The sequence below is a fragment of the Thamnophis sirtalis genome, unplaced genomic scaffold (assembly GCF_051295495.1).
Source record: "Thamnophis sirtalis isolate CommonGarterSnake01/CBP01778 unplaced genomic scaffold, rThaSir2_p1.2 scaffold_15, whole genome shotgun sequence".
In the NCBI taxonomy this organism is placed as follows: Eukaryota; Metazoa; Chordata; class Lepidosauria; order Squamata; family Natricidae; genus Thamnophis; species Thamnophis sirtalis.
In genome coordinates, this window is record NW_028261395.1 from 1,404,111 (window position 1) to 1,431,945 (window position 27,835).

At 38.9% G+C, this 27,835-nt stretch overlaps 1 protein-coding gene across 1 annotated transcript in view; it reads right to left on the reverse strand.

The window, feature by feature from the left end:
• Positions 1-1,341: 1,341 nt before the first annotated feature.
• The window catches only part of DNTT (DNA nucleotidylexotransferase), a 147,525-nt gene continuing 121,031 nt past the window's right edge, over positions 1,342-27,835 (reverse strand). Inside the window, exons 10-12 of the mRNA XM_087702116.1 lie at positions 20,915-21,178; positions 17,225-17,308; positions 1,342-1,787 (exon numbers count right to left, since the gene is read on the reverse strand). Of these exons, the coding sequence (XP_087558242.1) occupies positions 1,701-1,787; positions 17,225-17,308; positions 20,915-21,178 (435 nt within the window). The 3' untranslated portion in view covers positions 1,342-1,700. The remainder of the gene's footprint in view (positions 1,788-17,224; positions 17,309-20,914; positions 21,179-27,835) is intronic.

Below are 27,835 nucleotides of genomic sequence, written 5' to 3' on the forward strand. Positions count from 1 at the left end.
AATAAATAAAAATAAATAAGAAGGTTAAGAGGTTTGAATGGTTGCAGGTTTGATAATGCGGTTGTAGATGCCACCTTGTTTGACTCTCCATGATGATGCCCCTGGGACAGATCCATAAGCAAGGGCTGGAAAAGGACAATACTGTACTAGGAATAGAAATCAATCAATTTATTGCATGTCTGAACTAATCAATATGATCAATTAGATTTAAAATTTAAAACGGACCCGGGTTTACCTCTGAATAAAATCACCTGCATTTATCATATTTCACTGTAACAAAAGTTCTCCTAGTGTACTCAGCTTTCTGAAATAAATAAGTTCAAATATCCATTCTGTAATATAAGAATTGCAGAAAGAAAGAAAGAAAGAAAGAAAGAAAGAAAGAAAGAAAGAAAGAAAGAAAGAGAGTGAGTTCTGTAATATAAGAATTGCAGATAGAAAGAAAGAAAGAAAAAAAGAAAGAGAGAGAGAGAGAGTTCTGTAATATAAGAATTGCAGATAGAAAGAAAGAAAGAGAGAGAGAGAGTTCTGTAATATAAGAATTGCAGATAGAAAGAAGGAAAGAAAGAAAGAGAGAGAGAGAGTTCTGTAATATAAGAATTGCAGATAGAAAGAAAGAAAGAAAAAAAGAAAGAGAGAGAGAGAGAGAGTTCTGTAATATAAGAATTGCAGATAGAAAGAAAGAAAGAAAAAAAGAAAGAGAGAGAGAGAGTTCTGTAATATAAGAATTGCAGATAGAAAGAAAAAAGAAAAAAAGAAAGAGAGAGAGAGAGTTCTGTAATATAAGAATTGCAGATAGAAAGAAAAAAAGAAAGAGAGAGAGAGAGAGTTCTGTAATATAAGAATTGCAGATAGAAAGAAAGAAAGAAAAAAAGAAAGAGAGAGAGAGAGAGAGTTCTGTAATATAAGAATTGCAGATGAAAGAAAGAAAGAAAAAAAGAAAGAGAGAGAGAGAGAGTTCTGTAATATAAGAATTGCAGATAGAAAGAAAGAGAGGGAAGGAGGGATGGAGGGAGAGAGAGAGAGAGAGAGAATTTGAACCACTGCATTAATAGAAAAGTTAGTGTATAACTTTCAAATGAGTAAAAGTTCCATTAGCCAAACTAATTTCTTTACTAAAAAATTTCTTTACTAACATTTATATCATGTTGGCAAACCATGAGTTCTTTTTTTGTATATGGGTTGCATAAAGTTATTTGTAATGGTTGGAATTAGAGTATTTTGGGGGGTATTAATTATTTTTGCATAGTTAGCTATTTCTTGTTCAAGTAGTTATTAAAACTAAAAACAAGGAAGCATTAAACATTAATAAGCTGAAAAACCAGTAGGATAGCGTTATTTCGGTCTGTTAGAGGGCAGGAATTCTAAAAGCTGCATCTGGAAATACATCTGGAGGACACCAAGTTGAAAGTCACTCCACAGACATTCATTTTAAAATATGCATGATTTAGCAATCTCATCATGACTTCCTGCCAGTCCTTTCCATTTGATTGCACGGTTATCACAGGAGCAGGAAATTAGAACAAAGAAAACATTTCAAAATATCAATTGCCAACTATTCTAAGGAAATCCACACCTACAACAAATATCCATGGTGTATTTAAGCTCTTTCTTCTTTCTAAGTAATAGTAATAAAGAGATGCTCTGCAGGTAAAGAAAACTTTGCTTTGAAACAGTGAAAAGATAAAATCTTATTTTCTTTAGGCATTTCTTTCCCAGGGTTCGAGGTAATCCAAGCCAAGGTGTGAAAATATTTCTTCCTCATTTTCAGCACTCAGAAAAATTCTCTGGAAGGAGAGAAAAGTTCAGTATAAATAAAAGGAGACCATTTCTGAAATAACTACCCCATAATTAATGTACTTAGCATTTCCCTTGATCTTGGCAAAAATTTGATAATCTGACTGTCAACATTCCAAATGAAAAATATGTTCTTATTCTGCAAAGTACATGAATACAGAAAAGCAAATCAACAGGATTGTGGTTTTTTTTCCTCCTAAGATGTCATATTTTTAATACGGCATCAATTAGGTCTCTGCAGAACTCTTGCTTCGTTTCAATCAATTATTTCATAAATATTGCATTTAGGTAACATATATTTTCATTGACCTTTAAGTACACTTAATACAAAGTGCCTGTTTTGCAAACGATTTCAGACTACGAATTCCGTTTCTGTAGTTCTCATTATAGCTTCACTGATCAATAAGGAACAAGAAGCATGAAGTGAACAATTTTAATTAACATTTTAATCAATACGTGATTGCAATTTCAGCAAGCCCAAATTTCATACTATATTGAAGCATAACTTGCTTTTTTAAAATATAACCTTAATACTACAAATGTGGCTTAAACGTTCAAATAGCACACAAATGTAGTTTTCCATAATTGCCCAAGAAGCCATTCCTGAATGCAAAATAGGATTTTCCGGTATCTTTGCCATTTTTTTAAATGTGTCCAATTTCTTTCATTTTATTCATTTTATTTGTCTTGTATGCCGCCCACTCCCGGAGGACTCCGGGCAGCTCACAACAGACAAGGGAAGGGGGATAAATAGACATAATAATCCTTAAACTGAGTGTAAAGTTGACATCTGAGTAAGCTGAATACATTAATAATATTAATTAGTTATAAATAAGAATGCATTCTTTTTTTTTTCTTTTAACCCTGTAATCCCTTGCAGCGGGGTAGAATCAGGCAACTGAATGTGGTTGAGCATTTATTGGCCGGATGCTCTTCCTGATGCCTATGTGGAGTTCACAGCAAACAATTACTCATTGCCCCAGAGAGAGAAATAACTGCTGTTACCTAGGATTGAACTCGCTAGCTGTTCTTCACAGGTGCCAAAAAATGGCCTGAAAACAGCCCAAAAAAATGGCCAAAACCCAGATCATCTTCCGGGCAATTTTCAGGCTGTTTTTGTGCCATTTTCAGGCCAAAAATGCCCAAAAAACAGGCATGCATGCACCGGCTAGCTGCTCTTTGGGTTTCTGATGCTCTGGTGTGCGTACACCCACACACACACATGTACATACATTTCGGTTTGGGTACTCGGTGCCAAAAAGATTCACCCTCTGTGGTATAGACTATATGTGTGTAGAAAGTATAGACTTCATCTCTGACCCATTGGACTTACAAGGCTGTATGGAGTCACATGGACACATATTTATCAGTCTGTTTATGCTTTCCACTACTACAACATCACAATGCCTGTTACAAATGAGTAGCAATAGCAATAGCAATAGCAGTTAGACTTATATACCGCTTCATATGGCTTTCAGCCCTCTCTAAGCGGTTTACAGAGTCAGCATATCTCCCCCCACAGTCTGGGTCCTCATTTCACCCACCTCAGAAGGATGGAAGGCTGAGTCAACCTTGAGCCGGTGAGATTAGAACCGCTGAACTGCAGAACTGCAGTCAGCTGAAGTGGCCTGCAGTACTGCACCCTAACCACTGCGCCACCTCGGCTCCTAGGGTTAGGAGTAGGGCTTATATCATGTCCGAGTGATGCTGTTTTTATCAGACTGAGCCATTTCACCCCTATGGACACTTGTTCAACTTCATTTTCATAACCAATAGTTTTAACCAGCCCTGCCCAAATTAGCAATAGCAATAGCAGTTAGACTTATATACCGCTTTATGGGGCTCTCAGCCCTCTCTAAGCGGTTTACAGAGTCAGCATATTGCCCCCAACAACAATCCGGGTCCTCATTTTACCCACCTCGGAAGGATGGAAGGCTGAGTCAACCTTGAGCCGGTGAGATTTGAACAGCCGAACTGCAGAACTGCAGTCAGCTGAAGTAGCGCGCAGTGCTGCATTTAACCACTGCGCCACCTCGGCTCTTCAAATTATCATTCGAAATATATGGCATTTAACAACCACAGAACTCTCTGCCATTAAAGAGACAAGAACAAATAGATTTCCAATCCTTTCCTTCCATTTCCATTTATCACTAGCTCAGGTAGATCCAGCCCTGGATTTAGAGAATCCAGAATAATGTGCAAATTAAAGAACACAAAAAGAGCATTTTCAAACTGAATTAACAAAATATGGATTGATCCTTCAAGCAAGAAAGTCACTACAGATTTTTTGTTTCCTGTCAAGTTTCAATAGGACGTTGCTTTCTGCAGGTTTTTTAGCCCAACTTTAGCCCAATCAAGTCTAAATGTTTTTTTCAAGCCACAAAGCTATCATCATGAATTACTTTAAAGTCACCGTTTCAAATTACACACACAAGTTAAAACTGCAATAATCTCTGTGAGTTCATAGCTGGAAATTACTGCCATGGCTGTTCCATCCTGGCTAGAGATTTGATGTGTCATTAAATGAAGTGTCTATAATGAGAATCAATCTCAAAGAGGAGGGTGGTTTTTTTTGACATTAAGCTCCATGGACTGCAATGTCAACAGCATGGAATCTGTGATTTGGATGCATTTTATTCAAACTTCTGATTCATTCATTTCCAGTTGGTTCGGTGTCAAAATACGGATGCATTCCCCATGACAGAAGGGGGAATGTGTCCTCATGATTGACGTTCAGAAAAGCATAGATGTCCACACTTTCACCAAACGGAAGGATCACGTAAGCGGTGGGTTCTGTCTGAACTAGTCTCTGGAGATGAAGGAATCAAGTCAGCAAATGTTAATTCCCATGCAAAATAATTTGAATCCAGGAAGTAAGAAAGGGAGGCATTCATAAGTCAGTGGAAACGAGCCACAGAAAATGGAATAACCATGAGCTGTGAAACAGTTGCAAAGAGTGAGGATAAAAGTCTAAAACAGACACAGGGAAGTATGGAGGCCAACTGGGCCAATGAACCGAGCTCTTTGGAAGAATGGATATGCAATAATTGTAGCAGCACTATTAAAAAAAAAAAAAACCCCATCCGGCTGACTTCCATATGTTGCATTTACATACATTCCTATTGTTTATGAGTTGGCAGAAAAGCAACGTATTGTACAGTACAATACATTGCTTTTCTGCCAACTCATAGACAGTGACGTGCGGTGAGGTTTATGGCTGGTGAGGCAGCCCTCTCCCCCGACACCCCGCTGAATAAAGCACTTTCTTTCGCCCACGTGAGCTCGCTTTCTCTACAGTGCTTTCTCTACAGGTGTTTAAGGTTCAACTTGGTTTTATTGAGGCAAGGAAGCTACACATTGCTTTCCCCAACTCTCTGCTCTCAAGAGAGGACTCATTTCAGGCTCCCGTGCTCCCCCCCCCCCACGGGGAAGACGAGTGGTCACCCAACTGTTTTCAGGGCAACAGATGTGGGCCACAGAGCGCCCTTCTCAGGATTGCAAGGATGACCCGGCTCCTTTAAAAATTTGCAGTGTTCATCGAGAAGTTGGAACCAGCATCTCCGAGGCCCCTCAGGAAAGGAGAGGCGATATTAGGGCTGGAGTGAAAAGCGCACTCCAGCTCTTAAAAAGTCAAGGAATTATAGGACCACGGGAAAAAGGAACTTTCCGAATCGCGCGCTTGTAGGAAACCAGCTGTAGACAGGCTGGCATTTTGCCCAGGAAAACCCTGACTGGCTCCTGTATTACGGGAAGCAGGGTTTGTGGAATCCAACAGGATCCATAGCTGGCTAAACCCTATAGAAAAGCCAGCAGGGCAGCCTGTGTGGTGGGCGAGGGATCTTGCCCGGGGGACAGGAGTCCCCACTACGCTGCAGCCACGGGTCTGCCTCTCCCCTCGTCCAGTGTGATCCCACAGAGTTGGCCTCCTCAGGGTGCCGTCAGCCAGACAGTGTTGACTGGTGACCCCCAGGGGGAGAGCCTTCTCTGTGGGAGCCCCTTGCCTCTGGAATGAGCTGCCCCCGGAGCTTCGCATAATCCCCGATCTCCGATCCTTCTGATGCGCCCTAAAAAGTTGGCTTTTCCAGCAAGCCAGCCTGGCCTGAACAAAACAAATCGAAGTATTGATTATTGTTCATTTTAATTTGGATCCTTTAAAAAAAAATGTGTCGTTGTTAATTTTAATTGGGTTTGGGGGATATCCTATTTAATTTCTTTTTAACTTTTGTAGTATGTGTTTCTTTTAATGTTGTACGCCGCCCTGAGTCCTCGGGAGAAGGGCGGCATATAAATCGAATAAACCTCAAACCTCAACCTTCTTCTGTCCCTGCGTGGAATTATCAGTAAAGTTATACTCTTGGCAAAATAACATCCCAGGGTTTTCTTTTGCTGCATATGCTAATGGAGTGGTTGACAATTTTAGAGAGCATTGCATCAAAAGACTACAATAATAATAATAATAACAGTTAGACTTATATACCGCTTCATAGGGCTCTCAGCCCTCTCTAAGCGTTTTACAGAGTCAGCATATCACCCCCAACAACAATCCGGGTCCTCATTTCACCCACCTCGGAAGGATGGAAGGCTGAGTCAACCTTGAGCCGGTGAGATTAGAACCGCCGAACTGCAGAACTTCAGTCAGCTGAAGTAGCCTGCAGTGCTGCATTTAACCACTGCGCCACCTTGGCTCTACACAACCACCAAGTGTGCACATCAATGTTGTTGAATGTTGATTTTATTTATATGCCGCCCTTTTTCCCCCAAGGGGACTCAGGGCGGCTCACATCAACTACTTAACCTGTTTATGACTCAATGACATTTTCTTCTGATATAAAAAGGAGGGGGGGTTTAATGGATACCCTATGTTGATTATGCAAAGTTCAACATGTTGAAATATCTAAAACAACGTTGACTATATGATTTATGAGCCATGGAGACCACTCAACATTCTAGCAAAAGTTCATAAAAACACAGTGCCTATGAAGCCGTATAATCCAACTGGCTTGTAGATTATCAACTTCCAGGTGGTAATAATCACTAATGAGAATATATATGTCAGGCATTAATTAGGTTTTTAATGAATAAGAGAGAATGGGAAAATAATACAATTGTTGGTAGGCGCGTAATCGAAACCAAAGATGACAGTGAGACTTTTAGAAGAAATAAAGACTTTCTCATTAATTGCTAGAACATCTAGGTTTTGTTCCTCTAAATCATAAATACAAAGCTTCAGGTCTCCCCTTAAGAATGAAAAGGTGCTTTGATTTCTTCTTTATCAGAATACACCAAATATATGTGATTGATCAGCAGTCATGGCAACATAAACATTAGACCAGTGTTTCTCAACCTTGGCAACTTGAAGATGTCCGGACTTCAACTCCCAGAATTCCCCAGCCAGCATTCGCTGAGTTGAAGTCCGGACATCTTCAAGTTGCCAAGGTTGAGAAACACTGCATTAGACAATGAAGGATTATAAATGTCACAACAACAGTATCTCACCAGTCCAACTAAGTGGTAGTTCAGCTAAGGCCTGGCAAGAAAAAAGAATTGAACTTTGTTTCATACACGTAAGTTACACGACAGTCAAGTTATATATCTAAAAATGGGATTGAAGAGTTTAGGCAGAAAAATCTATCCCGCTCAGGCACAAAGAACCAGAATAATTCTATGAGCTGATCAAGGTTGCTTCTTTATGCCTGCCTATTTACAAGAGTCTTGACAGATTGGCTGCATTTATTTGGGGGCTGCCAGATAAAGGCTTCAGGGTTTTTTTGGGGGGGGGGGGAGAGAGGACAAGTCTCCAAGACTTCCTCCCCTGCAAGTCTGCCAATCATGCCAATTTCTTCACTCCCCTCCCTACTGTCACATTCTACCATGATCCATTGGGATAACAATTACAACATTTATCAGGAAATAAATTGAAATAAAAATGGAAAAGATATAGCAGTTCAGTATTTGTGGATTCAGGAATGTATTAGATTATAAATCTATCTATATATAAATGGTGCTGTGTGTGTGTGTGTGTCTGTGTGTCTGTGTGTGTGTGTGTGTGTGTGTGTTTCAGCATAACTCTAGAACCCCTTGAGCAATTTCAACCAAACTTGGTACACAGATGTCTTACTCTCTGGAAATAAATACTGTGGGGGGTAAGACACCTCTAACACCCCTCTGGGTGTGTGTTCTGTTAAGACACAGTCTGTTGTGCCTGAAAATGGCTTCTACCGTACTGCCGTGAAATGGCTTCTACTGTACAGTGCAGTGGAGTTGCCATGGTAACGGCTTCACAGTACTCCACAAGGGGCTCCCTCCGGTAAGGGGGAAATTCCAACATTAGAAATTACATTTGGTTTGGGATTATTTATGAGGACAAATGTATGGATTAGGATAAATAAATATGTGGGCAACGCCAGGTTATCAGCTAGTATTTAATAAAAAGTAAAAACCCAGACAGTTTGCTACTATGCTGGATTTATTTCTCCTAAAAATTTAAAAACGAATGTAATGGAAGGTTCTTGTTTAATGATTCCTATTAATAGTATGGACCATTTATAGACTTTGGCCAGAAGCCATTGGCTTGTTTACATGAGCTAAATGCAACCCTTCTGGATGACAGATCTGAAAGCATTCATTATACTCACAAACCAAGAGAGAAAAGTAAAGTAAGAAAAAAATAAAAAAAGTAAAGACAATCTCTGTGATACGAGAAAATGGCTAAGACTGCTGCATCTAAGCAAACATGGAAGTTTATTAAACCTCCTCTTGGAATAAACTCTTGTTGTGTTGTTTCATACTCTTCTAAAAAGGCTCATGTCCTCAGAAGCAGATCTTTCTGTTCACTGACAAGGAAAGTCAATTCCATGTTGCAGAAAGCAGGGGGAAAATATTCAGCAAATCACAGCAAGGTTTGGGTCAGAAGTATCTGTGAGAATGGGGGTTTAAAAAGGAGATAGGTCTCCTTTTTTAAACTCCCTTCTCCCCACTGAAGACATCCTTGCTTCTCTCTCTGACACAGAATAAGTTTATAGTCTCTGTTGAGCCTTGGTAGAAATTTTGGAAGTTCTGGGTAGGTATGCACTGGTGCATGGAGAAACCTGGGAGAGTTGGGAATTAATCAAGGAGCATGCTTCCATCCGTGTACTTTCGATATCTTTTGCACACATACATTAAGCTTGTAGTGATACACTTTGAGTAGATGGAATGATCAAATCACACCCTATTGCAGAAATATCTTTATTGACATTCGCTTTCCTGCAAGTCCCAAAACAGCACTTCGAGAGGATTTTCACCCCTTGTTCTCATACTCATTTCAATCCTCTGAGTCTGCAAAATTTGGCAGTATATCTCCTAAAGCACAGAAGAATGAATAACACCGAGCAGAAACATTAAAAAGGGAGATCGTAATGTGGCAACTTACAAGCCTGGGGTGAAGATCGCTAGAGAATGAAATGCAGTAAATGATCAATTGGAGAGAAGCCCGAAAGTCTCTTCGCTCAAGAATAATTTGCTTGATTCATTTCCATCAAGAGTTTGGAACTGGTTTTTGGCACTGAAATTGCCTTGATGGCCCATGGCATGATCTTTGGTGAGAAGGGAAAGTGATGTTTATATTTATTCTTCTGGCCCGGGCTTCTTCAAAACTTGCTGCCAGGATATTGTAATAAAGCCACGGTGGCTAGAATGCGGTATTGCAGGCTAATTCTGCCAGCTGCCAGCAGTTCAATTCTCACCGGTTCAAGATTGACCTTCAACCTTCCATCCTTCCCAGGACCCAGTTTGTTGGTGGGAAAATGCCGACTCTGTAATCTGCTTACAGAAGACTGTAAAGCATTGTGAAGCAGAATATAAATCTAAGTGCTATCGCTAAAAGAAGAGCCAAGGTGGCGCAGTGGTTAAATGCAGCACTGCAGGCTACTGCTAGATCAGCAGGTCAGCGGTTCAAATCTCACCGGCTCAGGGTTGACTCAGCCTTCCATCCTTCCGAGGTGGGTAAAATGAGGACCCGGACTTGGGGGGTGATATGCTGACTCTGTAAACCGCTTAGAGAGGCCTGAAAGCCCTATGAAGCGGTATATAAGTCTACTGCTATTGCTATTGCTATTGAAGCTCTGATAACCTTAGAACCTTGTAGTAGTTCTTTCTCCAGATGATACTCAACAATTTCTGGTCAACTACATGGCATTTTTGTGCTGATGTTCTGCAAGTCTGTGCTTTAGCCCCCCATGCTGTCTAAAATAGCAATAGTACATAGAAATAGAATAGAATTAGAATTAGAATAGAGCAGAACAGAACAGAATTCTTCTTTTTCCCTCGGTTTCTTTCTTTTTTTTCCTATTTATCCTATACATTTATTCTTTGCACAACTATAAATGGGTGATGATATTAAAATTAGTCACAATTAGCATGGGTAGCATCCTCTGTAATCCAAATGTCTTTATCTTTTATCTTATCTATCATCTTATCTTTCTTACGATCATTTGTATCATGTCTTTGAGAATAATAAGTGGCCTATAAGTATTATGAGTAACTGTAAATAATAATAATACAATAACAGAATGGCAGAGTTGGAAGGGACCCCCGGGGATCTTCTAGCCCAGTGGTTCCCAAACTTGGCAACTTTAAGACTTGTGGACTTCAACTCCCAGAATTCTCCAGCCAGCAGAGCTGGCTGGAGAATTCTGGGAGTTGAAGTCCACAAGTCTTAAAGTTGCCAAGTTTGGGAACCACTGTTCTAGCCCAACTCCCTGCTCAGGCAGGAAGCCCTATACCATTTCAGACAAATGGTTGTCCAATCTCTTCTTCAAATGGGATTGAGGGACTTTACATGGGAACAAGTATATGACTATGTCCCATTGCTCCATCAAACTTATCTAGCACAAGTAGGTATCAGCTCTGCGGGCAACAGAATTCTCTAGTCCAGAATTTCTCAACCTCAGCAACTTTAAGAAGTGTGGACTTCTGGGAGTTGAAGTCCACAAATCTTAAAGCTGCTGACGTTGTGTGTAGAACACTGTTCTAGACTATTTGCTAATACCTAAAAGGGGGATAAAATTCATTGCCCTCAGGCTTCCTTTTAAAAATTTTGTCCAGGTTTTTGCACAGTTCACACTCTGGATGAGAACGCAAGACAAAATTAATTTGATTATCAATCTGTGCAACAGCAATAAATCAAGTTGAGACTCGTCTCCGATGAGTTCTACTTCTGAAAAGACCTAATACGTGTCCCGATCATATTTGGTACCCAAAGCTTTTCTGAAAGGACAGACATTACAGCTTCTCCTAAAAATGATTTCAAATGGGAAAATAAAGATGAAAAAAAAGCACACACAATAATAAAAGGGTCATAAAACGGCAGAGCAAATCCAATAGCATTGCAGTTATGGCTTTTATTAGAGATGAAATATGTAGATGGATAATTGGCTGACAAGGAAAGCATCTTCACTGAACGTATGGGAGGCCAAGGGCAACTGCAGGTCATGAGCTATAGCAGAGATGAAATAAAAGCTAAAATCCAAAAAAGGAAAATGGGATAACAGCATGGCTGTTTTTTTTTTTTTTATGTGTTGTATCAAAATGGGGGGAAAAGCAATCATGTGTTGGATTGTACGGTATAATATTTGTATGTTTTTCACTTCGATAAAATAGTCTGCATGAGTGAGCAATTGAATTTGCCTCCGGCGTTTACACTACGCAGCAAATGTAAATTTTATATTTAACTAGCATTATTTCATACAAATACGCACGCATAGCTCCAGCTCTGAAATCTAATCTACCCCAAATCTAGCAAGAAAATATAATGACAAATGTATCGGAAGGAAAGCCATCACTCTTTCAAATAAGATTATCGCAAACTCTGAACAAGGAATTTGAAAATAGTCAAGGCGGTGGTTTTCCCAGTTGCAATGGATGGCTGTGAAAGTTGGACCATAAGAAAGGCTGAGAGCCAAAGAATTGAGATCTTTGAACTCTGGTGCTGGAGAAGAAGACTCCTGCATTGAGTCCCTTGGACTGCAAGGCGATCAAACCGTTCAGTCCTAGAGGAGATCAACCCTGGCTGCTCTTTAGAAGGCCAGATCCTGGAGATGAAACTCAAAGACTTTGTTCCACCTAATGAGAAGGAAGGACTTGCTGGAGAAGAGCCTCATGCTGGGAACGATGGAGGGCAAAAGAAGAAGAAGGGGACGGCAGAGAAGGAGGTGGCTGGATGGAGTCACTGAAGCAGTCTGTGTGAACTGAAATGGACTCCAGAGGATGGTAGAGGACAGGAAGGCCTGGAGGAATGTTGTCCATGGGGTTGCGATGGGTTGGACATGACTTCGCAACCAACAACAACAATTTAGGAATAGGTATCCTAATTTATTAAGCCATTATTAAAAAGAAGTACAACAGTAGATTGACAAATTTCTGGAAATCCTGAAATCCGGGTTAATTAAAAAAATATATCCATCTGGATGATTCTCACTCGCTTCCAAAATATTTATATGCTCACCATGTTTTAATGCTATTTTACCTGAGTCCCCATTTCATTAAAGAGCCTTTTCTGTCACGGCACATGTTCTTTTCAACATCCTTTCCTAAGAACTTGATGGTCCCTGAACCTGTTGGCCTTTTGTTCCAAGACCTAGGACTTTTGGCGTGTGGTTTAACCTGTGCAATGTTTGTGTTGATCTATCATTTTCTATCTATCATCTATCATTTTCATCTGGGCTGCAAATTACATGTGGTTTTCTTTAAAATTGTTTTATGGTTTTAAAAAAAACATATTTTACTCATAAGCTTATGGGGAGTTTGATGGAGGTCCCACATCAAACTCTAGACCATATCGTGACCAGCTGTAAGCTGAGGGCATATACTGGTCCAGTGTCTGATTTTTGATATATATAAACAATGCTGCGCTTCGGTGATTGGATGGCGTAGGCCTTGGTATTGGAACATAGATCATTTTAACATTTATATTTTACTGGGTTCTACTAATCTAGATGAAATGTTAATATATATTGCTAATCCATGTATGATATGCCATACGCTAAATAAATAAATAAATATGAGGAGTGGGGGGAATGCAGAACCTGGTTTGAAAAATACTAACTGTAAATTAATTTGTCTGTCAGAGTTCTACATTCCGTTTGCATAATGAAGTACAACTCATGTAGAAAATCCCTTAAACTATGCACAAGCAGATTTGCTCACTTGACTGTGGAGCTGTGCATAGAAATGAAGGCCACCTATTGAGTCTTCTTTCCCCGTCAAAACCCAACCGGAGGAAGAAAACAAAGCAATTAGCTTTTTTTAAAAAAAATAAAAATAAAAATCTGGGAACAAAACAAAGACAATTGCATTTCTAGCATGTTTAGAATAAAAGCTGACTCTGTAAACCGCTTAGAGAGGGCTGAAAGCCCTATGAAGCGGTATATAAGTCTAACTGCTATTGCTATTGCTATGAGAAGAGATATTTGGGTTACAGAGGATGCTACCCATGCTAATCTTGACTGATTTTAATATTACCCACCATTTATAATTGTCTAAAAGACAAATGCATTTGAAACCAACTGGAAAAAGAAGGGGGAAAAAACACTCTTAGAAAAAAATCAATCAAAGCATTACTAGAAAACTATTCAATTTCAAATTCCCTTCCATTGTACTCCAACTAAAACTTCCAATAGACATATTTAGAAGCATTGGAGTTATTTCTGACGATAGTAAGTTATCTTGCCTTTAAAAACAGTGTCTAAATTTGCCTTGTGTGATCGATGAGAGCCAGGGGAACCATTCTTGCTTAAATTTGGCATGCCTCTCTTTCGAACGTGTGCTGTTACTCTTGCTGCAAATTCCTCGAGTTTTGTTTCTGGTCTGATATCATTGGAAAATGTCTTTTTTTTCCAAAACTGAGTCAATTTGACTCCATCAAAGTTTAGGGTCAAATGTAGAATATACTGCTGCCTCCTTACAGCCAGCTCTGTAGCCTCTGGTTCAAATAACATATCTAGTACTTGAACCAATGAGAGTGACAACTCATCTACTCGTAAGAATAATGAAGATTCGTCTAAATACGTCTATTGGAGGAGCCGAGATGGCGCAGTGGTTAGGGTGCAGTACTGCAGGCCACTTCAGCTGTTATCTGCAGTTCAGCGGTTCAAATCTCACCGGCTCAAGGTTGACTCAGCCTTCCATCCTTCCGAGGTGGGTAAAATGAGGACCCAGACTGTGGGGGCAATAATGCTGACTCTGTAAACCACTTAAAGAGGGCTGAAAGCCCTATGAAGCGGTATATAAGTCTAACTGCTATTGCTATTGCTATCTTAGGAACTAAGCTTCTAAAAATATCTTGGCAGAGTTAAAGTAAAAAAAAAATGGACACAGGGGCTTTAATAAGTAGTCAAAGAAAATAGTTGAAGAGTACCAATTATACTGACATGCTGAATTGATGCCTTTGGTTGTTCTGCCCAGTGCATTGTCTTGAACATGTGATTTCTTGATGTTTCATTAAAAGCAAACCAAAGCATCTATCCATGCTATGTTATATATATTTAGAGGATATGCACATTGGTTGCCTAAAAAGTGACTCTGTGTTACGAATTGCCAGCCATCAAACTGAATCCTTCTGCAGAAAGCTTTGATGTGAATTGCACCAAACGGCCATTCCTTTTTTATTGTAGATAAACACCAAGATGATTTTAACTCTTGATTTCTAAAGCAGGCCAGGTGCAGAGAAACATAAATCCCCAGACTTGGAAAGCCTAATTGCTGTTCTGCCCAGGGAAATAAAAAGTAAGGGAGGCACTTAAAGGAAGGGAAATGTACATCTGTTTAAATGACTCAGTGTTTAATTGAAGTAATGACTATGTGAGCAACACTGATCACATTGGAAATCAATATTATAAACTTGGAATCTTTATGTTTACTTTATGGCTAATCCAGTCATTACGGCAGACATCTAAACCAAACACTGCAGCTGTACCATGTTTAATTCATCAATATGTTCGCTCAAGACTGACTGCTTCTCTGTTAGCACTACATAATTTTAGCATCTGCCAAACTCCAGTCTGCAGAGTTCCAGGTTTGTAAAGAACTATTGAAGATCCTTTTTTTAGATTGGCAAGTAAAGCCACTTCTGGTTTTTTTTGATGATAAAACAGAGTATGAAAACAAACAAATCAACACAAACATTCTCAGTTGCTAGCAAAAGATTTGACGAATTAGGATGCTTCTATTGGCAATTTTGACCCGCTTTCTGTAACTTGTTGCTATCCAGATGTGTTGAGCCTCAACCATGTATTTATCTTCAGATAGAAAGCATTCATCCAGCGGTCAGATTCAAATAATTTAATAATTTCCAACCTTTGGAAAGGTGTTTCAATTCTGAGAAAGGAGATTAGAATCATTACATGCGTAGAGCCGAGGTGGCGCAGTGGTGAGGGTGCAGTACTGCAGGCCACTTCAGCTGACTGCTAACTGCAGTTCAGCGGTTCAAATCTCACCGGCTCAAGGTTGACTCAGCCTTCCATCCTTCCGAGGTGGGTGAAATGAGGACCCAGATTGTTGGGGGCGATATGCTGACTCTGTAAACCGCTTAGAGAGGGCTGAAAGCCCTATGAAGCGGTATATAAGTCTAACTATTGCTATTGCTATTGCTATAAAACAGTGTAATCTCCACAAAACAGTTACATTCTTCCCTCTTTATAGATTTTAGTGTTTTTTTTTTAATTTAAAAAAAAAACAATTTTAATCAGTTATCACCATCATGCCCAATGTAATGGAATGTTTGCTGTCCAGGAAACAATCAAACAAGAGAGCTCCAAGTGACTTAATGATCAGAGAAATAAACTTGGGAAGCAATTTCCATAAGGAATCAAACAGTCAAAAGTGCTGGAAGGAAGTTTGTACCTTTAGATTTGCAAGATTAGGTGGTGGCGAAGTGGCGCAGTGGTTAGGGTGCAGTACTGCAGGCCACTTCAGCTGACTGTTATCTGCAGTTCGGCGGTTCTAATCTCACCGGCTCAGGGTTGACTCAGCCTTCCATCCTTCCGAGGTGGGTAAAATGAGGACCCAGACTGTTGGGGGCGATATGCTGACTCTGTAAACCGCTTAGAGAGGGCTGAAAGCCCTATGAAGCGGTATATAAGTCTAACTGCTATTGCTATTGCTAAGATTCTGTTAATGTAGCCTTACAATAAAATAGAATTAATTCATGTTTCCAGTCTGTTTGGAGGTTCACCGAGCTGGGCAGAATACTAGCTGCAAGGATCATACAATTATACTTGGGTGTTTCTCAGCTTCTCAGGTGGCCTATTTTCAGATCAGTATAGCTTCAGAAGAAAATGTTCCCACGAGTTTCCAAAACATCCCATAGTCTTTGGACTATTACCAGAGGAATACATTTCTTTCCTTTGGATGAAGTATGCGTAAAATTATTTTTGTCTCAGCTAGGCTTTGTTTTCAAGGCTAACTGAATCTTATTTATTTTATTCCTTTGGGGGATTAAGAAACAAGGAAGACGAGAAATTAAGTCTTTCTTTTTTTATATACTCTCTGAGATCTTAGCTTCTATTCAAAACTTACTAATCTGAGCACTTGAGAGACAAGTTTTCCTTTCTCTCAGTCATTTAGCTAAATCAAATTAAAAGCATTCTATAGGTTGACAAAGTAAATTTTAACAATGATTTCAAACACCCACATTTTACGTTCCAGAGAATATAATTGGAATTTAGAAATTAAATTGCTACTTCGACTTTAACTGGAAATTCTCTTCCATTAATATTCTTTCTGAAATGTTTCTCTAAGTGATGCTTTATTTCATATGTGCAATTTTCTCTGTAATACGAAATTGTTTGAATGACTATGTGAGTTCATTTAATTACTTAATACTTACTACCATCCTTCAAGGTTAAGTCTCGTGGCCCTTGTAACAATAGGAAGCAAGTGAGAGTCGCATAGTAATAAGAGAAATAAAATAAAGGAAAAGAGGCTAGGGGCTGGAAAAAGGAAGGGATTGGGCTCAAATCCAAATCCATTAATTGTTTGTGTATAAATATGCAAGAAACCTGAATTTAAACACAACGCTGGAATGTTACCTGGTGGTAGAAGCTACACAGTTAACAATTTGTGTTTCTCACTGTGGACATCATTTGCCAACAGGAAATCATATAAATATTGAATAAGTAGGCAGGAACCTCCTCTTCTACTAATTTTTAGAAAGGAAGGAAAAATAGCCTCACTTCTACATTTTAAACTTCATTTAATTTATTTATTTTCCCTCTTTCTGTACAAAGCTACTCGTGTGAAATATTTCAAGGTAATTGCAATTATTTGACCTTCAATTTATTTGACAATCAGAGGTCTAATTTCTGCTTAACAGATCGGGGGATGAAAAAGGCAGTGAACAGGGGAATGATTGATGAATTCAGTAATGACGGTAGAAAGGAAAAGACATTACCTTGGTTTTATCGTATAAGGCATGATTATCCAACATCATTTTCTTCTCGTGGCTGGCATATCTCCGCAGATCACGTTCAAATTGCTGCATGCATATAAAATACTCAGTGTTATTACAGCAAAGCCAAATTATCTATCTATCTATCTCTCATCAATCTATCCTATCTATCTATCTATCTATCTATCTATCTATCTATCTATCTATCATCTATCTATCTATCTATCTATCTATCTATCTATCTACCTACCTACCTACCTACCTACCTACCTATCTACCTATCAATCTATGTCTATCGTCTATCGTCTATCGTCTATCGTCTATCGTCTATCGTCTATCGTCTATCGTCTATCGTCTATCGTCTATCGTCTATCGTCTATCGTCTATCGTCTATCGTCTATCGTCTATCGTCTATCGTCTATCGTCTATCGTCTATCGTCTATCTTCTATCGTCTATCTATCTATCTATCTATCTATCTAGTTTAATCTATTGTAGCACTCTTTGTTACAAACTTTAATGAATGTACTGTCGATATAAATTTAGGATAAATTTAAGATAAATTGATATCGTCCTGCAATGACTTTTAAAATCCTAAAGTAAAGACGTTCCTCAGAGCTAATATTATAGACTAGTCATGAGGAAGCCTGCTAGGTCCTCATTACTGCACACATAACCATAAGTAATGTGATATTGTGATATTACATTACAAGCTTTGTAATGGATGTTCACCCAGAGCGACTCTCTTGCATGTACAATACTATATCACATTAGCTAATACTGTCTCCTTAAAAATTATAACTTTGTAAGAAGAGATGGTTGAAGCTTAATTGAAACACACAGTGGATTCCGTTTGCTTCTGACTCACAGAAGATGCCTGTGTAAAACAAAAATCTTTAGGTGTTTGCACTTTTTCAGGAAACATTACAGTTTATAATGTGTTTGTTGGTAGCTGCCTAGAGATTAGAAGCAACTGTCAAAAGAAACACAAAATGCATACAATATTAAGGGAATCAGTGAAGCCTCCAGCAATATTCAGAAATAAATAACATTGGGTTAAATACTTACTTCTAGAGTTAATATATAAATTACAGTTATAGTCTAGACTTCCTAAATTGTATTCAACAAACTTGGCTGATTCTTTCCTGAAAGCATGCTTCCCATTCTTCTGACCATTTCAGTGTTATCATTTTAGGGAGACAGGAAGACAGGAAGACATGAACGAAAGGTTATTTTAAAAAAAATATTCTGATTTCCATATTTATTCCATAAAATCAAATTTCTATAAAATCAGAATGCAATGCATTTTTAATTCAAATGTTGTACAGTTGTCTACGAAATATGTGAATTAATATTTGGGTTTTGCTTCGTTTATTTACATTTTTTTTAATCCCTGAAGCCTTCTGCTTATTAAAATTATATTTCCTCCTTCCACATTTACTCTAGAGTTTTTACACTTCTATTCCCTGTCTTTAGAAACTAGTTTAAAAAAACAGAAAACAGAAAATGAAAATGTCAGAATATTCATGAACTGGCAGAGACATAGCAATGTATAGGCATGGCAACTGGGTCAGCCAATAGGAACTCTAGGAGAGCCATGCCAAACAGCTAGCAACCTGGGCATGGCTTAACTATGCGGCTCTGAGTCTGTGCAAGATAACTAATTTAGTCTGAATCAAACTTAAACAGTTCTCTGCTGATGTCTCCTCTGCCTGTGTTTATCTGTAATTACTACCAGGTTGGAGAATCCACTGTTGATATTGTATATTTATTATTCATGTTATGTATATAAAGAAGTTAATGAATCCTGCTGAAACAGTTATCTTTGTGTGCTTTCTGAATGTGATTTCTCCAACAAACTCTAACAGAAAAGACGCGGTGCGTTTTCAAGCAAGTTTTCTCTTAAACGTAACTGTTATTTCAAAGAAGTGTAGCACTAGTTCCCATAACCAAGGAGAAAGATTTTGAAATACTCAAGTAAGGTATCCTAAACAAGCGGAACAGATTGATGGATGACCTAATGAGTCTTCATATGCTCAAGAAATTCCAATTCTAAAAAAGGAAAGTAAGTTGTCATCATAGGTAACTAGTGTCAAACTTGAATTTTCCTGTGTGCAAAATTGTTGTTTTTCCTCCAGTGAATTTTGTATTTATAGCTTCTCTGAAATAGCAGTTATATAGCAATAGCAGTTAGACTTATATACCGCTTCATAGGGCTTTCAGCCCTCTCTAAGCGGTTTACAGAGTCAGCATATTGCCCCCACAGTCTGGGTCCTCATTTTACCCACCTTGGAAGGATGGAAGGCTGAGTCAACCTTGAGCCGGTGAGATTAGAACCGCCGAACTGCAGATAGCAGTCAGCTGAAGTGGCCTGCAGTACTGCACCCTAACCACTGCGCCACCTCGGCTCTTATACTGAATCTGGATTGGGAAGACCAGATAAGACTTACAGGGGGGGAGGAAATAATATTTTATCATTTCTTGATGGGTCTGAAAGATATATTAGGCAGAGCAGAGCAGAAGAACTGAAAGAGTTGATGAGCTGTTCTCTGTAACTGTTTCAGGATGGATTACAAAAACCATCTTGCTATCCCGTCTCAAGTGTGAAAGGACACGCTATATAGGTGCAATAAAGGGTACTGTTTAGGTTCTAGTATCAGTAGAAAGGGGTGAGCATGGAGCCCTTATAGGAATGTAGAATTTAGATGGATTGGACCAGAACATCGTTAAGTCATCCCATGTTGTTATTAGATGCTGCATTCAGCTGTAAAGATCACAGTTATGATTTATATTGCATTCTGGATAATTTCTATGTTACAATTCTGGGAGACTATAACCCATAACCACGATTACAGCATTTCAGGACTCTTTTGCAACCTTGAGGTGGTCGAGGTGGCGCAGTGGTCAGAGTGCAGTAACTGCAGGCCACTTCAGCTGACTGCTGTCTGCAGTTCAGCGGTTCTAATCTCACCGGCTCAAGGTCGACTCAGCCTTCCATCCTTCCGAGGTGGGTGAAATGAGGACCCAGACTGTGGGGGCGATTTGCTGACTCTGTAAACCGCTTAGAGAGGGCTGAAAGCCCTATGAAGCGGTATATAAGTCTAACTGCTATTGCTATTGTGGCTGGGACCACAGTAATCACTATAGTTGTTCTCACCAATGAAAGATACTTCATTGCCGAGGTGGCGCAGTGGTTAAATGCAACCCTGCAGGCTACTTCAGCTGACTGCAGTTCTGCAGTTCAGCTGTTCAAATCTCACCGGCTCAGGGTTGACTCAGCCTTCCATCCTTCCGAGGTGGGTGAAATGAGGACCCAGATTGTTGTTGGGGGCAATATGCTGACTCTGTAAACCGCTTAGAGAGGGCTGAAAGCCCTATGAAGCGGTATATAAGTCTAACTGCTATTGCTATTGCATCAATCAAAAAAATGCTTCATTTCCTTGCTTAAAGTCGGTATTTTTCCACCACAGTTTATAAAATTCACTTGGTAACCTACACTATTTCAGTAAGTACTTTTCCACCTTATTCAGGACATAAAGTAGCACTGGACCCTTCAGACGAGAAACAAGAAAAAAATTAATATACACGTGGTAAGCCAAAGAAATGAACACCTTTTTTTTTCAGATGTATGGCACTGCAATTGTCTTATACAAGCTAGGATAGGAATATAAACAGGAGGAAAGGAAGTTATTTACCCTAGATCCCGTCCATCCTAAGAGAGCAAAAGCATAATGTTGAAACGGAGTAACAACCAGATCCACACGGATTGCTTTCCAGTCTTTTGCTCCTTCGTCAGCAAAAAGCTTTGATTGGCTGGCGCTTCCTCTGTTCACGCTTTCCTTGGGGACTTTTAAAATTGCAAAGCACTTCTGGAAATGATCTAAAGCGTCGACGTTTCTGCTTGGCAACTTTGTATTTTCAAACGTTGATTCAATCAGATCGCAATATAAGAGCAATTCCTAGAAGGAAACACATTTAGCATTATTTATGCTGAGAGCCAATGTGAGGTGATGGTTGCTGTTTGCATTAAGTTGTCCTCAGCATGAAGATAGCAATAGCAATAGCAGTTAGACTTATATACCACTTCATAGGGCTTTCAGCCCTCTCTAAGCGGTTGACAGAGTCAGCATATTGCCCCCAATAACAATCCGGCTCCTCATTTTACCCACCTCGGAAGGATGGAAGGCTGAGTCAACCTTGAGCCGGTGAGATTTGAACCGCCGAACTGCAGAACTAGCAGTCAGCTGAAGTAGCCTGCAGTGCTGCATTTAACCACTGCGCCACCTCGGCTCTAAGATACATTAAGGGACTTTGGATCAATCTTAGCCCTTGCCTCCTAAGACTGAAATTGTGTGGAAATATTGGCGGAGGAGATGATATTCCACCTTGCCATAAGCCCCATTTTCCGCCGTTGCGGGCAGCGGGGATCGGAATGGATGGAAAATGGGACACGTGGAGGCTGAAAATGGGGCATGCACAGGACAAAAATGGGATGTGGGGGAGGGCGAAAATAGGATGCGCAGAGGCGGCAATAGGCAATGGCAATCCCTGCAGCCTGAACAGCTGATCGTCGGGAGGCCGATCCAACCAACAATCAGCTGCTTGTGCTAATTAGGCTGAAACTGAACTGGCTTTTTGCTGCAAGGAGGCAAATTGCTGGGAGGCAGAGGCCAAAGGGTGGGGGCCAGTGGTGGGTGGGGCTACACTCAGCGTATAAGACGCACCCAAATTTTCATCCTCTTTTGGGGGAGAAGTGCATCTTATACTCCAAAAAAAGACGGTATTCAACCCGTACGTCTCAAAGCACATACATATGCCACAGAAACAATGTGGGTTGTTTTTTTTATATAAATTTTTATTTTTATTATGCAGACAACACATACACACAAAAAAACCACCACCAACAACAAAAAAAGCATCATCATATAAGCATGTCATTTGGTTACAGGTGTTTTAACATCCATATTCTCGAATAAATGGATTTAGTATAACTAAATACCTCACTTTCATTGTACAGTATATGTTCAATTACGATTAGTATTATTTTTTTCCCAATAATTCATAGTTCCCTTACATTCTTGGTTATCTATTTGGTAACAATATACCTTTATATAATCCCCATGTGAAAGAAAAGATTTTTTTTAACCAACCATTTATATTTATATATCACTATTTTCCATTATACATAATTCCACCAATCAACTATCAGGTATGCCTATGCTCATTGTTATCCTTGTATCTCATACTTTCAAACAGAAATCTTATTCCTTCATTTTTCAACAAAATATTCTAAATAGTCGCTGCATATATATATATATATATACCAATTTTCAATTCTTCCCTTATTAAAATTATTTATCAACAACAAGATATCATTGTAATATGTTCTTAAGGTTATACATTATATCACCAATCCTCTATCAAGTATACATAAAATCGTTGTTATCCTTATCCTTTTTTAAGCAAAAAATTCTAAAGTATTCAATTCATAGATGAATCAGTTTTTCATTACATCGTTGTTATCTATTTCAAAAAAATCTTTTGCAGAGAGTCTTAAGACTAATTCATATATATTTGGGAGGCTTGGATGCAACAGAATTTCGAAAATATGTATTGCAAAAAAATCTTACTAAGAAAACGTTCTTCTAACATTGTCAGCATTCCCTAAATAAATATGAAGTTAGAGACAAAAGTATTACATTGATCTCCATGGGGTTCTTTCTTTCCAATGGAGGCTTTTGACAATCATGTGATTTGTGAACAGCACAATCATTGTAAGGATTGGAGCTTTAGTAACTTGAGAGTTTATAACTATGCTAAAATAGTTTTTCAGAAATTATTCACGTATCGCCTTTCATGTTTTGATGGGTAGAAGATTTCTACTTGAGCAAATATGAAAATGTCTTCACGGTGCGGGGATGTGATCCTAACTGATCACATTCCAGATCAAACATTACAATCACAAAAGAAAACACCTTTTGATGTAGCAGTCAAGAAAATACAGTATTTTTTCCTACATCATCTTGTAGAGCTTATATACAAGACGAAAAATGAAATCCATAGTTTACCATCAAAGTTACGCAGCACGTTATAGGATTATAAGCAGGACATCCTGGAGTTTTAAGCCCTTAATACGGTGGCAAAGATTATTTACGCAAAAATGTGGAAAGTGAAGTTACTATATATTAATAGCTAAGATTCCTATTACTCCCACATATCACAATTCAAAAAGCAGCTGCATATTTTTCTAATACCTGAGCCAAGTCTTCTATCCATGTTTTTCATATTTAAGATTTAGAAGAAACATGCTACATGAGCCTGACACACTGCAACCGTCATAAAGTGCGTTGGTTGTAAGGGTGAAAGATGGTTTTTCAGTGCCATTTTAACTGCGGACAGTCACTAAATGAATTGTTGTAAATTGAGGACTGCCTGTATTACGAAAGAGGGAATTCATAGGCTGACATCAGTTACATGTTTTACTCTAATGAATAATGAAAAATAGGGGGGTGAGTTTTGCAGAAAACGGTGCAACTTTCTGAGTGAATGAGATCTAGGGAAAAGATTATTTTTCAGGCTGACAGAAACGCATGAGTTGGAGCTAGATGGAAAAGAAAAGAAGAATTTTGCAGAGACCCAAGAATGAATGAGAATGGTGATTTTTAAAAAAATGACTGCTTGTTTTACGCCATAGTTTAAGCATCAATCTATTCATGCATATACCACCACCACCACCACAACGAAAAACCTTCAACCACCCTGAATTGAACACAGGGCATGATGGATTTAAGAATTTAGGATGAAGGACTGAGAGAATTAGTGAAGGATTACTAAGGTGATGAGATATTCTGAATCTGGGACAGATCATTTTTGGTAGAGTCAAGAATGAGACTTGGGGGGGGGAAATATACATGGAAAAACATGAAAGAAATTAACAAAAACAGAGTGAATGCTGAACAATTGGGGGGAAAAAGAGGAAAAATGCAGATATTGTAGATAATAGCAATAATAATAACAGTAGACTTATATACCGCTTCCTAGGGCTTTCAGCCCTCTCTAAGCGGTTTACAGAGTCAGCATATTGCCCCCAACAACAATCCGGGTCCTCATTTTACTCACCTCGGAAGGATGGAATGGTATGTTAAAGTTCCAATAGAATAAAGGGAAGATGTGTACTCTATTATACCCAGAATAGAGTGGAAAATAAGAAGTGTGTGGAATTACCCTGATGTGAAATATGAAAAAGAATGCTTGGCAGAGAGATAGTGGGGAGGGATGAAAGATGGGTGTAAATGAGGATGGGGAAAAAAATCACATAAAAGAAGGATTTCTGGAAAAAAATGAATATCAAAGAACAATATTGTGCTACATGTATATAAGGAAGAAGATAATTGCAAAGAATGTAGTTAGAGAAGAGCAAGGGAGTGTTAAAATTAAAAGGGAGAAAGTGCAGAGCAATGTCAATGAAAAGCGAGAGGGGAAAAAAAGAAATATTTTGGAAGTGGATGAAGAGAGACAAGCCAGGAGCCTCTAAGCGGAATGAATAAAATAAAAAAATAAAAAAAAAAAAAGGACAGAATGATTGGGGATGAAAATTGAAGCAAGAGGACGCTAGAAGGACTATTTTGGAGATATGTATGAGAATGCTCGGGATGTGTGGAGGAATGAAGCAGAAATGAATGCTATAAATCTTCGTGTCCAAGGGGGAAAAAAAATTATGAAAATAAAGTCATAAAAGTCTCAGGAACGTTGAAAAATGATAGGGCTCCAGGTTTAGAAAGAATAATTGGAGAAATAGTAAAAAAAAAAGAAAATGAATACGTTTTGCTTATGGAGTGGCTGTGCAATTTGTTTAATGTATCTCTGAAGGCTGCATCTGTGCCTGATAATTTTTCCCCCGTGGAAAAAGAACCGCAGGGAACGAATCCAGGCAGTTACCAGGAATCAACTTCGACTCAAAGACACATAAAAACAAGAAATGTATAAAACTATTTCCTCTCACTACGATATGCAGTGTGTGTCTGTGTGTCTGTGTGTGTGGTTGTGTGTGTGTGTGTGTGTGTGTGTGTGTGTACATATTTGGGCATACCAGGGGTTGTGACACAATACATACCTATTTCCCTGGCCTAGCTGATAAAGGAGGAGAGGCTGTGGTTTAATGGCTAATATAACTGCCTGATATGTAATACAGCCCAGGTTCGAATCCCAGTAAGGGTATGGCTAGCTGATGAGAGCTAAATAGCTTGAAATAGATCTATACTAGTCTCCCTTTATTTATTTATCAGCACAAATGCAACACAAATGTAAAAAAAGGCAACAGTAAAAATATTGGCTTTCTGTCGTGATGGTCTCTTGTGATGACCCGATAGACAGAGAAAGGAAGCAGTATTCCTCCTCCCATATTTGGGCATACCAGGGGTTGTGACACAATACATGTATGTATGTATATATATACACACACACATACATATATGTATTTATATGTACATATATGTATCTACATATATATATGTGTGTGTGTGTGTGTGTGTATGTATGTATGTATGTATGTGTATGTGTATATATATATATATATATGTGTGTGTGTCTGTGTGTGTGTGTTTATTTGTGCTGATAAATAAATAAAGGGAGACTAGTATAGATCTATTTCAAGCTATTTAGCTCTCATCAGCTAGCCATACCCTTACTGGGATTTGAACCTGGGCTATATTACATACTAGGCAGGCATCTTAGCCATTAGGCCACAGGCTCTTATCCGTTATCAGCCAGGCCAGGGTGAAAGGTATCTATTAGATTTAATAGATGTATTTATCAGCACAAATACAACAAAATGTAACAAAAAGGCAACAGTAAAAACATTGGGTTTCTGCCTGGATGGTCTCTTGTGACGAGCCGAAGGACAGAGAATGGAAGTAGTGATCTTCCTCCCATATTTGGGCATACCGGGGGTTGTAAAAATCTACACACACATATACATACATACATACAGGTATGTAGACGGTGAGCTTGTCGATTAGAAAGGTCAGCAATTCAGCAGTTCGAATCCCTAGTGCCATGTAACAGCTTCTGCCAACCTAGCAGTTCAAAAGCATGTAAAAAAATGCAAGTAGAAAAATAAGGACCACCTTTGGTGGGAAGGGAACAGTGTTCCGTACGCCTTTGGCATTTAGTCACACCAGCCGCATGACCACGGAGATGTCTTTGGACAGCGCTGGCTCTTCGGCTTTCAAACAGAGGTGAGCACCACCCCTAGAGTCAGGAACGACTAGCACATATGTGAGAGGGGAACCTTTACTTTTATACATACATTCACATATACACACACAGACATATGCATGCCTAAATATACACATACACACACATATAACACACACACACATTGAATATACAAGTGAGAGGGATTAGTTTGCTAAGTGTGCCTGGGAAGGTCAAGGCAGACTTCTGATTGAAAGGCTACAGAAGGCGACAGCGTGCAAAGTTTGGAATTGCAGTCTGCTTTTCTGACAGGCAGAAAATTTGCAAGCCAGATTTTTGCTCTTCAGCAGACCATTGAGAAATAAACGGATGCGAGAATCACGGACTTGTGAAGTTGGAAGAGTCTACTTTTTGAATATAGATCATTTGCATTGTTGGATGAGAGATTCAGTGATTTGCTGCAAATATTAGATAGGTAGGCACCTACTGTGACTAGGAATATGAATTTGAAGGTTGGTGTATCAAAAGTCAAGGCGGTTGTATATTTTTGACAGGGAAAAGTTATATCCAGATGGTGAAAAACAAGAACAAGTGGATGGTTTTGTATATTTCACTAAAACGTTTATTAAAATGGAAAGGTGGACGGAAAAATCATTAAAATGGAAAAATGCACGGTAAATGTGATTAAAAAAGAGATTCGGCGGTAGGCGATTGGTTGTACGGTATGAGTGTTTATCGAAATAGATGAAAATGTGTGGGTGGAAAAATGTCATTCTGCTTACTGTTATATAAAAACATCGGGTGGATAAGTCAAGAGAAACATAAAAGTCAGTTGTATAGAATGAGAAATGATACTTATGAAGAGTATGCGATAAAACAAAGCAGAGACAGCGTCCAGAATGATTGGATTCTGAATGTATGTTGATTGATTACAACAATGAGTGATTCAGGACAAAAGAGGTTACTTGAATGAAGATCAAGTCACAAACGCAATATACTGTATGAAGGAAGAATGAATGTGTTAAAGGTGTTGGGAAAAAAACTATAGGTAATTTCCAGTGTAATTTGTAACAAGTGCAGTTCCAGTCAATCACTATGTTCAGATCAGAGCAAGCATACATGAAACTCAATATCACGAGCATAAAATCTTGAAAACATTTTTAAAAATTGGCAAAATTGGGGATATCGAGCAAAAGCAGGCAAGAATTCGCAGTATTGTGTGTATATGTCTGTCTGTTTGTTTATCTCATTAATCAAAAGGCAAAGAACTGTTGAAAGCCAATGTATTTTACTATTTTAATGGATCTATTCCGGTGGTGTCAAACTCACGGCATCACAGCAGCATCACATGACGTTTCCCGATTTTTCCCCCTGGACGTGGGCATAGCAATAGCAATAGCAGTTAGACTTATATACCGCTT